This window comes from Triticum dicoccoides, chromosome 5A (assembly GCF_002162155.2).
Source record: "Triticum dicoccoides isolate Atlit2015 ecotype Zavitan chromosome 5A, WEW_v2.0, whole genome shotgun sequence".
Taxonomy (NCBI): Eukaryota; Viridiplantae; Streptophyta; class Magnoliopsida; order Poales; family Poaceae; genus Triticum; species Triticum dicoccoides.
Window position 1 is genome coordinate 568,096,205 of NC_041388.1, and position 13,253 is coordinate 568,109,457.

Below are 13,253 nucleotides of genomic sequence, written 5' to 3' on the forward strand. Positions count from 1 at the left end.
CCCCCTTTGCTCTGCTGCTCCTGCCGCCTTGTGCGCCCGCGCCCCCTGCGCCGCGCGAGACCGCCGCCAACCGCTGCTGCCCTTCCCCATCCCTGCCGCAGCTACCGTCTCCGCCCCCCGTCGCCTCCCCCTGCGGTTGGCGCCGGCACCAACGCCGCAGCCACCTCGCTCGTCTCCGCCTCTGGCTCCCGCCACTCCGGCCACTCGCCGTGGCCTTGCCACTTTCGCCGGAGGCGGACAGCCCCTGTCTCTACGGGCGGGCGTCCTGGCGCCCCGCACCCGACCCACCACCCGCGCCCGTTTGACCCTATGGGCCACTGCCCAGTGGGCCCCCACCCATGCCCCTGTTAAAAAAGGAGAATAAAAAACATAATAAAAATATTAATTAGTTAACTTAATTAACTTAATTAGATCTATTAAATTAACCTAATCACTTATTAAACTAACTAACCTGTATAGTTAACCTAAGTCAATGACAACCAGGACCCACGCGTCAGTTTGACCAAGTCAACTGACTGTTGACTGCTGACATCACCCTGATGTCATGCTGACATCATAATGGCATTTCCAAATTAATTTAATTCTGTTAATTTCAAAAATGATTTAAAACTTTGGAAATTCATATAAAATAATCCGTAACTCGGATGAAAAAACTTGGTACACGAAAGTTGCTCAGAACGACGAGACGAATCCGGATACACAGCTCGTTCATCCGCCACACATCCCTAGCATAGCGAACACATAACTTTCCCCCTCTGGTTCATCTGTCCGAAAACGCGAAACACCGGGAATACTTTCTCGGATGTTTTCCCCCTTCACCGGTACCACCTCGTACCGCGTTAAGGCACACCTAGCATCACGCTCTGTCATGACATGCATCGTCATGCATTTGTTTGCATTATATTTATTGTTTCTTCCCCCTCTTCTCTCGCTAGACATCGAGACCGACGCCGCTGCTACCCAGTATGACTACGGTGTTGACGACCCCTCTCTCTTGCCAGAACAACCAGGCAAGCCCCCCCCCCTTTGATCACCAGATATCGCCTACTCTTCTCTCTACTGCTTGCATTAGAGTAGTGTAGCATGTTACTGCTTTCCGATTAATCCTATTCTGATGCATAGCCTGTCATTGTTGCTACAACTGTTGATACCTTACCTGCAATCCTAAATGCTTAGTATAGCATGCTAGTTTATCATTAGTGGCCCTACACTCTTGTCCGTCTGCCATGCTATACTACTGGGCCGTGATCACTTCGGGAGGTGATCACGGGCATATACTATATACTTTATACTATTACATTACTCATGATACTGTTCGGAGATGGGGGCTAAAGGGGCAGGTGGCTCCATCCCGGTAGAGGTGGGCCTGGGTTCCCGACGGCCCTCGACTTCTACTTTGTGGCGGAGCGACAGGGCAGGTTGAGACCACCTAGGAGAGAGGTGGGCCTGGCCCTGGTCGGCGTTCGCGGATACTTAACACGTTTAACGAGATCTTGGTATTTGATCTGAGTCTGGCCACTGGCTTATACGCACTAACCATCTACGCGGGGACAGTTATGGGCACTCGACGTTGTGGTATCAGCCGAAGCCTTCGTGACGTCAGCGACTGAGCGGCGTGCGCCAGGTTGGACTGGAAAGCCTACGATAAGGGAGGCTAGGTCTGCTCACCGGCCGCGTACACAACATGCAGGTGTGCAATGGGCGATGGGCCCAGACCCCTGCGCCATAGGAATTAGACCGGCGTGCTGACCTCTCTGTTGTGCCTAGGTAGGGCTGCGACGTGTTGATCTTCCAAGGCCGGGCATGACCCAGGAAAGTGTGTCCGGCCAAAGGGGATCGACGTGTTAGGTTATGTGGTGCACCCCTGCAGGGAAGTTGATCTATTCGAATAGCCGTGTCCCTCGGTAAAAGGACGACCCGGAGTTGTACCTTGACCATATGACAACTAGAACCGGATACTTAATAAAACACACCCTTCCAAGTGCCAGATACAACCGGTGATCGCTCTCTCACAGGGCGACGAAGGGAGGATCATCGGTTATATGCTATGCGATGATACTGGGTGAACTTACCATCTAGTCTCTTCTCCTGCTGCAAGATGGAGGTCACCAGAAGCGTAGTCTTCGATAGGACTAGCTATCCCCCTCTTATTCCGGCATTCTGCAGTTCAGTCCACATATGATACCCTTATTCCATTTGATACCAATGCATACATACGTAGTGTAGCTCCTTGCTTGCGAGTATTTTGGATGAGTACTCACGGTTGTTTTGCTCCCTCTTTTCCCCTTTCTATACCCGATTGCTGCGACCAGACGTTGGAGCCCAGGAGCCAGACGCCACCATCGACGACGACTACTACTACTCTGGAGGTGCCTACTACTACGTGCAGCCCGCTGACGGCGACCAGGAGTAGTTTAGGAGGATCCCAGGCAGGAGGCCTGCGCCTCTTTTGATCTGTATCCCAGTTTATGCTAGCCTTCTTAAGGCAAACTTGTTTATCTTATGTCTGTACTCAGATATTGTTGCTTCCGCTGACTCGTCTATGATCGAGCTCTTGTTATCGAGCCCTCGAGGCCCCTGGCTTGTAATATAATGCTTGTATGACTTATTTTTATTTGTAGAGTTGTGTTGTGATATCTTCCCGTGAGTCCCTGATCTTGATCGTACACGTTTGCGTGTATGATTAGTGTACGGTCAAATCGGGGGCGTCACACTCTTGTCCTACCAACACTCAGCAGATCGTGATTACCTTAAACTTGTGACCCTGTAGGTTCGGTAAAACATAGACATAAACAAACCCCCTTTGTTTAGTGATCGATAGCGGAACCTGGACGTCCATATCAATCCCTATGAGTACATGAATGGCCTTTGAGTGAACCTTTGATTATCATGTGATATTCCCTTTGCTTCGAGATACTTTACAAAACCCAAGGTGAGATGTGTCAGTATCCTCTTGAGTCATACACATGCTCATTATACCGTTCTCCTTGTTACCGGTTTTGTTCTTATTTCTCGTTGAAATCTTCCGGCATCTCCATGACATAGTCACCTATGTTTCGCCAGACGATGATGATGTCTTCACATGGAGAGGGTTCTAAGAATATCTCTCCATTTCCGGAGGAGCAAATCCCACTCTTGAGCTATCTAATCCCTTGTCAAACTTTCCGATGAACCTATAAGTTGTTGTTATGATCACCGTATTATAGATGACGTTTGAGCAACCCCAAAGTCCACTGTATGATAGGAAGTGACTATGATACTCTTATGGTCTAAGGAACTAAAACGTACATTAACACTCCGTGTTATAGCAATTGACTTCTGACGATATTATCTCAAAGTATAATAAATAAGTTTTGGCTGATTCAATATGATCGTTCTTCTAAAGTCAACCTCTCAATGTTGTTTTACGACTATGTTACTCTTAAAGATATTCTAGGATCCAGAAAACATGATCACTGACAACTTCAGATGCGAGACTAAGAATGCTATTTTACCCTTTGTCATTCCACACATGCTTATGGATTTTCCACTGAATCTCACATTCCAGAATCATAACATTTATAACATGAAATATAAATTCTTAATAATGAACCTAGAAATATAATAATACAATATTATTGCCGCTATGGCATATTTCCAATAGTTTCCCACTTGCACTAGAGTCAATAATCTAGTTAGCACATTTTTCATTTACACCAATGGCAATCCGGTGCTTGTCAATGCTCAGCTTGTGGTATAGCATTCATCCCATTGGATCTTGACAACTTCAGATCCACATGTATCATTTGCATTTCAATGCATCTGTCATGCTAGCTTTGTTATGTATTGAATCACTAGAAGGACCTACGATTCCTTAGGTTGAGCTATAGAACCACTATTAAGTACAGTGTTCCATTGGCACAATCGTCTAGAAATCATACCAAGCTCATAAATGAAAGTTTGATTGATCACTCTCCATTGTTGCTTCTAAAGCGACAATCTACTCAGTCCTATGTTATAGATTTCACCATAGTAACCAACAACCCAACAAACACACCACAAAAAAAGATTACATCGGATAGAACTCCAAGAAGATCGGGGAGAACATTGTATTGAAGATCAAAGAGAGAAAATAATCCATCTAGCTACTAGCTATGGACCCGTAGGTCTGTGGTGAACTACTCACACACCATCGGAAGGCGACACAGATGATGTAGAAGCCCTTCGTGATCGTTTTCGCCTCCGACAGAGTATCAAAAAATGCCTCCAGATGGGATCGCGAAGAATAGAAGCTTGCGGCGGCGGAGAAAGTGCTTCGGGTGGCTCTCTGTTAGCTTGGGAATATTTATGAATTTATAGGCTTGGAATTAGGTCGAACGGAGTTGCACGCCCCATGAGCTCGTCGCTCTCTCATAGCTCTTCTGGCCTCCTCTCAAACCTTCTAGGGTCCCTTCTGATCCATAAAAAATCGTCGTAAAGTTTTATTATGTTTGGACTTCGTTTGGTATTGATTTTCTGAAAAGTCAAAAACAAGCAAAAATAAGAACTAGCACTGGACACTGGGTTAATAGTTTAGTCCCAAAAAATGATATAAAATAGTATAAGAATGCATATAAAGCATCCAAAATTGATGATATAATAGCATGAAATAATAAAAAAAATATAGATATATTGGAGACGTATCAACATTTCCAAGCTTAAGTTCTGCTCGTTTTCGAGTAGGTAAATGACAAAAACAATTTTTTTGTGTATACATGTATTGTTTGTAGTGAGATATGTACATGACAAAGAGCGATACCAAGACCAGCATCAGACCAATGTACATGACACTAGAAAGAGGTGGCACATCTCTGAACGCAAGGTCCATGGCAACAAGCAGACGCAATGGAAAAGACAGATTGTTTTGTCATCTTTCGTAGCGCCATCCTTTAGTATGCCAGGGAGCAGTTAAGGAATGAAATCATGCTCCGTTTTGGATCATAACATTTTAATATGACCACAAGCTAAGCTTCCACCACACGAAAAGTGGTGAAAATCCAAAATTTGTTATGTGATGCAATACAATGCAAATCTTATGTACTTTCTCTGTAAAGAAATATAAAAGCGTTTAGATCACTACTTTACACGTTTTCATCGCAATCTGAAGCTTTGAATTTAGTACTACTCGTTAATCAGCGGTGTGATCTTAAGAAAATGATATACCTCTAAAATGAACAACTAAAAGGTCACGAGACATATGGTAATCCCAACTAAATTGGTTGTTCTAAGGGAAAAGTGATGAAGAGCGTTGTTCTAGGGGAAAAGTGGTGACAAGCATGGATTATCTGTTTCGTCATCTTGGGAGGGGGAGGGTCATCCACATGACCACAAGCCAAGCCCACACCCTACGGCAAGTGATGCAAATCCCAATCATGTTATATCATGATTTACAATGCAAATCTTCTTTGATACTTTACACATTGGCGTCACTATCTTAAGCTTGGCATTTAGTACTCCCTTCGATTCATATTAGTTGTCGCTCAAGTTTCAGTGACAACTAATATGGATCGGAGGGAATACTACTAATTCGTTGTGTGATCTTAATAAAACACCATGCTTCTAAAACGAACATGTCACGAGGCGTGTACCAATCTTCAGATGAATCTGATGTTCTACATAATTCATACGTGCGGGAAGATAAGACTGAAAGCCGCACACTTACCCGGGATAGGATGGGATATTTTTTGAGAAATAGATAAGGATTAGTTCAGGTTTCTCCCATATATACGAAATGACTGGACGATGACTAATTAAATGAGAGACAACAAACCACTTATCTTCCTTTATATTTTTTGAGAATTAGATAAGGATTGGTTCAGGTTTCTCCCGTATATACGAAATGACTGGACGATGAATAATTAAATGAGAGACAACAAACCACTTATCTTCCTTTATGGCGCAATTGATCGAGAGCCTTCCCAAATTGCTTTTGTGGTTTTGTTGGCCACACTGCAGATGCTTCAAACCTTTGCACAACAGTGGGCATGTGGCTCCCTTTAAATAGCCACAAGAACCCATGAAAATAGCACCTCTAAAGTTCCCATTTATTCCATCTTCCTCTCAGGTCTAACCAAAACCCAACAAAGCACCACCTCAGCCATGGCAACCACCCTTGCCACCGACGTCCGCCTCTCCATCGCGCACCAGACCCGCTTCGCCCTCCGTCTCGCCTCCACCATCTCATCCAACCCTAAGTCTGCTGCCAGCAATGCCGTCTTCTCCCCGGTCTCCCTCCATGTCGCGCTTAGCCTCCTCGCCGCTGGCGCGGGCAGTGCCACTCGGGACCAACTTGTCGCCACACTCGGGACAGGCGAGGTCGAAGGACTCCACGCGCTCGCCGAGCAGGTGGTGCAGTTCGTGCTCGCCGACGCGTCCTCCGCTGGAGGTCCGCATGTCGCCTTCGCCAACGGTGTCTTCGTGGACGCGTCGCTGCCCCTCAAGCCATCCTTCCAAGAGCTTGCAGTGTGCAAGTACAAGGCTGAGACCCAATCCGTGGACTTCCAAACTAAGGTGACCACCCCCCACCCGTGGGCTCGGTTCTTACCAGAAAACAAAAACAGAGTTAAAGAATTTTTTAACGGACATAATTATGTACATTTGAGAGAAACAATGACATGCTTAACTAACTACTTCAGCCGCCTGTACATGTTGGCATGCCATTGCTTCACTCAAAGTGCTTGTTTTGTGCTGATGTAATATAGAGGTCTGTATCAATCTTATACACATTCTAGATTTGTAATTTAGTGGTTATTGTATACCATTATTTTTTACACTAGCAGCTTTAGCACTGTTTCCAACTTCCTATAGGTACATACGTTTAGTATTTTGGCTTGGTAATGACCATTTAAGTTTGTATGCTCATATGAATTGTTTCTCTGTCATCCGTCGTTGTATGTGATGATTTTACTATGTGTTTGAAAATTTTACTATAGAAATGCTTTATAAAAACGCTAGTATGCTGCTTTGCATTCTTAGCATAACAATTATATTTTGTTCTTTGAAAGAATTTTCTGTTTGTTTGTTCAAAGGTTGGCGGCAGCAGTACTGTCAATCTATTTTCATTACGTAATTGACCTTTGTTTATTTCTCCATGGCGCAGGCCGCTGAAGTTGCTACTCAAGTGAACTCATGGGTAGAGAAAGTCACAAGCGGTCGCATCAAGGACATTCTCCCATCAGGATCTGTTGACAATACCACTAAACTTGTTCTTGCCAATGCCCTTTATTTCAAAGGGGCTTGGACAGATCAGTTTGATTCATCTGGAACAAAAAACGACTACTTCTACCTTCCTGATGGGAGCTCAGTTCAAACACCATTCATGTCCAGCATGGATGACCAATACCTTTCGTCTTCTGATGGGTTGAAGGTACTTAAGCTTCCCTACAAGCAAGGTGGGGACAAGAGGCAGTTCTCCATGTATATCCTTCTTCCAGAAGCACCAGGTGGTCTCTCAAACTTGGCCGAAAAATTGAGTGCTGAACCGGACTTCCTGGAGCGGCATATCCCAAGGCAGAGGGTTGCACTTAGGCAATTCAAGCTCCCCAAGTTCAAGATATCATTTGAAACTGAAGCATCTGATTTGCTCAAATGTTTGGGCCTCCAGCTTCCATTCAGCAATGAAGCAGATTTTTCCGAGATGGTGGATTCCCCAATGGCACACGGTCTTCGTGTCTCATCTGTTTTCCACCAAGCGTTTGTGGAAGTGAACGAACAAGGAACTGAGGCCGCGGCATCAACTGCCATTAAAATGGCCCTGCTACAGGCAAGGCCGCCCTCGGTCATGGATTTCATCGCGGATCACCCTTTCCTCTTCCTTCTCCGGGAAGACATCTCTGGTGTGGTCCTATTCATGGGTCATGTGGTCAATCCCCTCTTATCTTCGTAATGTGTTTGCTCTGAAAGTGTGTGTTGTCAGTTGCCCTCAGCCATTACATGTAAGGGAAGGGTTTCGACAGTCAGTCATGTTAACCATACAATAAATCGAATAAATGGTTATGCTAAAATATCCAATAAATTGCCTTTTAATAATGGCTTGCTTTGTTGTGCAAAGGAAAACCAATTGGACTGTTTTTTCATTAATCATCGCGGTACTGTGGATTTCTCGAAGAACTACCTCATGCCAAAAGGAAAATCTAAGTCATCTTGATTAGTACTATCCAACATGAATCTCATCGTCATTAACATCTATATTTTTTCACAAAAAAACTGCCAATGGCCACTTTTTGAGATTGAATATGCTCTTCAATTTCTCTTCTTCTTACGTTTTTCATATCCCCGCTTATCTTTAGATTCACTAACTCCTTGGTGTTGGAGCTCCCAGGGCCGATTGTGTTGATCGATTTGCAGGGCCGGGCCGGCAAAATCTGGGGCCCTGTGCAAGACTAAAAAATGGGCCCTATCTAACTAGAAAAAAAAAGAACTAACAAGCAATTATAATGCGTATGATATAATGTCTTACATAACAATTGGTTACATAAAAAATCATACCTATTCAACTCCTGGTTGTATAATATTTATTTGAACAACATTATTCTTTTAGTATTCTTTGAAGTGAAATCTTCAATGATATCCTCGTAATCAATCTTCTCCCCATGATGACTCAAATCTGTTTTACTGAAAAACAAGATACAAAAGATGAATAAAATAAAATTAAAGTGATAGGGCAGCTGTCAACAGATATCAATTAGAGATTATGCGCCAATGTTTGGCAATTGGACGAACCATCTAACTCACCTAGTCTTGTGTCCTGTCTAGATGAACTGCTATACTATGATCTTTAATCAAGGAGGCAAGAACTCATCTCCAACGAAGTAACCATCTCTGCCAAAAAGTTAATTAGGATTTAGGACTTAGGTGTAGAAATGTAGGATCTAAAGTTAATCAGGAGGGCAAGCTAGTGGCAGCTGGCAGGAGTAGTTAAACACTTAAACTAGGGCCTGGACCATGCAAGTACTGATGGATTCTCTAACTCTTGCCGATATCAAATCAAGACGGGGAACCCTCCACGACTGATGCTACACATGCTGACACATGACTAGCAAGGGTAGAGGAACATGCTTTGTTGATCTACCTGTTATGGCGATGGCGAGAGGAACATCTTCATCAGAGTTCAGACGAAGTTAATCGGAACTCGGAAGGCTCGTTGGCCTGCCTGTCGTCGTGTCGCCCGCCGCCTCCTCTGGACGCGATGCGATCAATTTTGATCTGGTCTGGATGCGCCCTCTCATCTGCCAATTTCCTCTGGATGCGATCGAGGGGGATCCCGTTCTGTTCTGATCGAGGCATCCCATCGAGCAGCGGCCTCACGTGGAATCGCGCGGAAGCGCCAGGCTCCACCGGCCCAGTGCCAAGAGCGGCCCAGCACCCAGGAGAAAATATACCTTGGCCTATACTAGTAAGTCTGCACGTGCAACGCACGTTATAATCTTAGCAAGAAAATTTCTCATTACCATCTTAATATATATGATTTATGATCTTCCTTATATACTTCCAATTTTGAACAAATGATGGGCAGGAATTATGTTTCAAAAACAGTTTGTAACACAAGACAATACAATGTGATAATCACACAGTCGTAAGGGGTGAAGAATGATTACCAGTATATCTACATCTCAGGACTAATAAGAAACAACGAAAATGTAGTCAAGATGGTCAACAAGCTAACCTTCTTTTCCATTGAATCTTTGATATAATCACACCAATGCGAACCAATGACTTTGAGCTTTTCAAATGGACGCTTCTCCCTTAGTTCTTTATGTTAATTTAATACCTGAATTGTTGCCTTTGCTACCAGCACATAGGAGCTGTTTAGATACCGAAGACTGGGGGAGTAACATCCTTCTCGATATGATTGCCATACTTCATACTTGTCATAACTTTGACATGTAATAGTTGATAGCTTTGCGAATCTGAGTTTGATGTTGAAGCAAACTTAAAATTAGCAAGACACACTGGTGTTCATTGAGATACTCTTTTCCTGGAAAACTTATTTTCATAATATCATTTGATGTCCATCTTATTTTTGAGAGGCAGATAGGCCCCACTGCTACATAGCAGTTTAATAAAAAAGGTTCAAGAGCAATTATGTAAGGGAGGGTGGATTAAACAGAACGCCTCCATTTGTTGTGCTTCCTTTGTCTTCCAAGCTACATTTACATACATAGTACCGATAATGCTTCTGTCAACCGAAAATAACATAATGTTCAGCCGTGTTGCAGAGCAAACCTACACAAACATCCTGATGGCCGCAAGAAAAATTCCAGTAAAAACTGGCCTCAATGGTTGATATGTATTCTATTCTCCCTGCAACCAGAAAATCATCTGATCATGTCAGACACATTAGAGTGTTGTAAAAAAATTGCATGAAAGGACTCATCATATATGCTTGAGCTAAAAGAAAGAAAGTGCATAAACACATTGACAGAAAAATACTAATCCACCGAACAAGGGACAAGGGAGGAATGAGGTTGACAGAGGATCACTCGCCATTTGTTTCCTGGTAGATCCATGCACACACAAGGAAACGAAAAGAATGAATTTCACAGGAAAAAGAAATAAACAAATAAGAGAATCTAGAATAGTTGAAACAAAGAAAAATGATATATGTGAACTTGGTCGTTTGGCAACACCACTAACCACCAAATTATCAAAGAAAAAAAATGATATTGTGATCTATACCTCAAACGCCTTGAACTTGTGAGTCATGACCCACACTGCCTGTTGGGTCTTCTGCTTCAATAAGATCGGTGACTAATCTTATTGGGTCTTCCACGGTACCAACACTTCCTAATACGTCTGTCTGCTTTCGATCTTTTTTATCTAGCTGCAAAGCCTCGTGCGTATGAGACGATCAGCACTTTGCTAATATGACGGCAATGAATTAGATGACCAAGATCGACACACCTGTGATCAGCACTTCCTAATAAGTTAAGCTAGTAGTACTGAATCAAAATATCTGAAAAGGCTTTATATTTAGGAATGGAGGGAGTACAATGGCATGGTAGCATATCATTACAAAAATGCACCTGCCCACCTACAAAAAGAAATATCTACAGACTTAGTGCACATGGTAACATGGAGGCCTAGGAATGAAAATAGGGGGAGGGAGGGGGTCCATAGATGTAGGATTATTGTATCAATATATACTGTCCTCTGATGTTGAAAAAACAGCTGACGTGTTGTGATTAGGAGTGAAACGACAGTCCAACAGCCAATGCATAAAACTGTAGCAAATCATAAAAGATATGCTCGGATGCATATGCCCATATCAGGTTTTAGTCAGGAAAGCTGAATGATACACGCACCAGGCATTCAAACAGGGAAAAGTGAGGCCAAACGTGTCATCTCTACAAAATTGTTACAGTTACACAATATCACTCTCAATCTTCATCGGTTAAAAAGGAGATGCGGTACCTGTCCACCCTGTGCTTCCTGCTCTTGAGCTTGGGCAACGCCACCATCCAGGAAGGAACCTCGCAGCCCGAAGATACCAGTATGTTGGCGATGGTCCACAGGAACGGCTTGTCCTCCTCCGTGAAGAACGTGATCGCCTCCCCCGATCTGCCTGCTCTTCCGGACTGTCCTACATATAACAGGGGAATGGAGTTATTAGAATCTTATTGCAACAACTATGTCCAGGGGGGAAAGCCGGATATCTTTCGTACCTATTCTGTGAATGTAGGCAGACGCGGACTCAGGGAAATCATAGTTGATTACACACTTGACACCTTTGAAATCCATTCCCCGCGCAAGAACCTCTGTTGCTATTAGCACCCAGCTTTTTCCAGCTCTCAAGTTGTCAACAGCATCTTGACGCTAAAGTAAGGAAATACAGAATTCAGTCAGTGAGCCTGATGTCGACAGTACTAAACCAGTGAAAACGAAAACTACAGGAACAGCTATCAAAACAAGTATCAATAAATTATGCAAAAGTAATACCTGCTCTTCAGTAAGGTCTCCATGGATTACATCAACTCTAATGTCGTCATATACCAGCTCTCTGTAGAGCTCTTTTGCCCTCTCTTTGCTTTGAACAAAGACCAATACCGGTGGATTCAGTGACTACAATTGAAGACAATACAACAACAGTAAGTTTCAAAACACACACCGAGACTCCTTTTTAGTAAGGACAAATGTGCAGTTCAACGTTTTAAATACTTTGCAAGCAGTCAGTTTACGGCTACGAGCAGCACAACATAGGGCTTAGTTTTGCTACTTATATGCGGGCATGCATTAAACTGCAATCTGCTGGTTTGGCATGACCAGTACAAACCAGTTCTAAAACAACGAAATGCATGGAAACCAGGAGAAAGAACTGCGAGTGAAAAAATGTGCATAACGGTCTTTCTGGATATACAGCAGACTGCAGCTAAGTGGTAACAAAGAAAAGTCACTTTTCGAAAATTGATTCAACATTAACAGAGTCACCATGAGATTTCGTCAGTACATGCACCTCTGAACTCCATCAATCGGTCCTGGTGGATTTGGTCCTGAACTGCACATCAGATGTTTCGCATTACACGTCTGCTTGCTCGCTCGGTCGTCAATGTAGCCGCGCAGGGCTGTTGAAACATCCAGCAAAATATCAACCACCAAAGCTCGTGAGCATTCGATTCAAGTATGAACAAAGGCTACATCACACGCATCGTCACAGCTCCAATGTGGTGAAGTTTGTATCACAGAGATGAATAAAACCTGAAGGGCTGCATGGCCAAACAAAAACATGTTTTTCACAAATATCGATCAGACAAGAGCGCATTTGTTCATCTCTTGAACCACAAATACATAAACACATTGGGTTAAGGGTCTCTGGGGTCAAAACATGATTATGACAAACTGATGGATAAATAGTACGAACTGAAGATAATCTGGACACAGAAAGTGTTACTTATCCATCTTCTCTCAAATGTGGAAAAAAAAACCAGAATGCATATGTTGTACCAGTGACAGGGATGGTGGCACAACAAATTGGGGGCTGACCTGTGAAACGAAGGATAGGTGAGGTGCGTTCAATCTTGAGACGGATATGACAGTAGGTGGGTTTGTTCGCCGGCCGCCCATAACAGTATGCAGTGAGACTGTGAGAGGTCGATGAAGACGGCGGCATGGCGATGCAAAATCCGGCACAGATCGGTGAGGGGCCGACGTGGACGATTCGTCGCGTCGCGAGCACCCTGGCCCGCGCCAGGCGGCGGCTCGGGCGCGATGGACGGGCTCGGCGGCGGCTCCCGCGGCGG

The 13,253-nt window shown here is 43.9% G+C and overlaps 1 protein-coding gene and 2 long non-coding RNA genes across 5 annotated transcripts; 1 reads left to right on the forward strand and 2 right to left on the reverse strand.

Annotated features, from left to right (window-relative positions):
* Positions 1–5,991: 5,991 nt before the first annotated feature.
* Positions 5,992–8,046, forward strand: LOC119297903 (serpin-Z1C). The gene is made up of 2 exons (XM_037575507.1): positions 5,992–6,528; positions 7,118–8,046. Exons 1-2 carry the CDS (start codon positions 6,118–6,120, stop codon positions 7,901–7,903), a joined length of 1,197 nt encoding a protein of 398 aa, XP_037431404.1. The 5' UTR covers positions 5,992–6,117; the 3' UTR covers positions 7,904–8,046.
* Positions 8,047–8,511: 465 nt separating this feature from the next.
* On the reverse strand, positions 8,512–9,220 carry LOC119297904. Its single transcript, XR_005145757.1, has 3 exons — positions 9,089–9,220; positions 8,752–8,838; positions 8,512–8,631 (listed from the first exon to the last, which is right to left on the reverse strand). It is a non-coding gene; the product is annotated as an uncharacterized LOC119297904 (long non-coding RNA).
* Positions 9,221–11,251: 2,031 nt separating this feature from the next.
* Positions 11,252–13,220, reverse strand: LOC119297905. 3 transcript variants are annotated; one of them, XR_005145759.1, is made up of 5 exons: positions 12,997–13,220; positions 12,470–12,578; positions 11,956–12,078; positions 11,682–11,832; positions 11,252–11,599 (listed from the first exon to the last, which is right to left on the reverse strand). It is a non-coding gene; the product is annotated as an uncharacterized LOC119297905 (long non-coding RNA). The 3 variants fall into 3 exon arrangements; XR_005145760.1 differs by lacking the exon at positions 12,997–13,220 and having other exon boundaries at positions 11,252–11,594; positions 12,470–12,629; XR_005145758.1 differs by lacking the exon at positions 12,997–13,220 and having other exon boundaries at positions 12,470–12,629.
* Between the last annotated feature and the right edge of the window lie 33 nt (positions 13,221–13,253).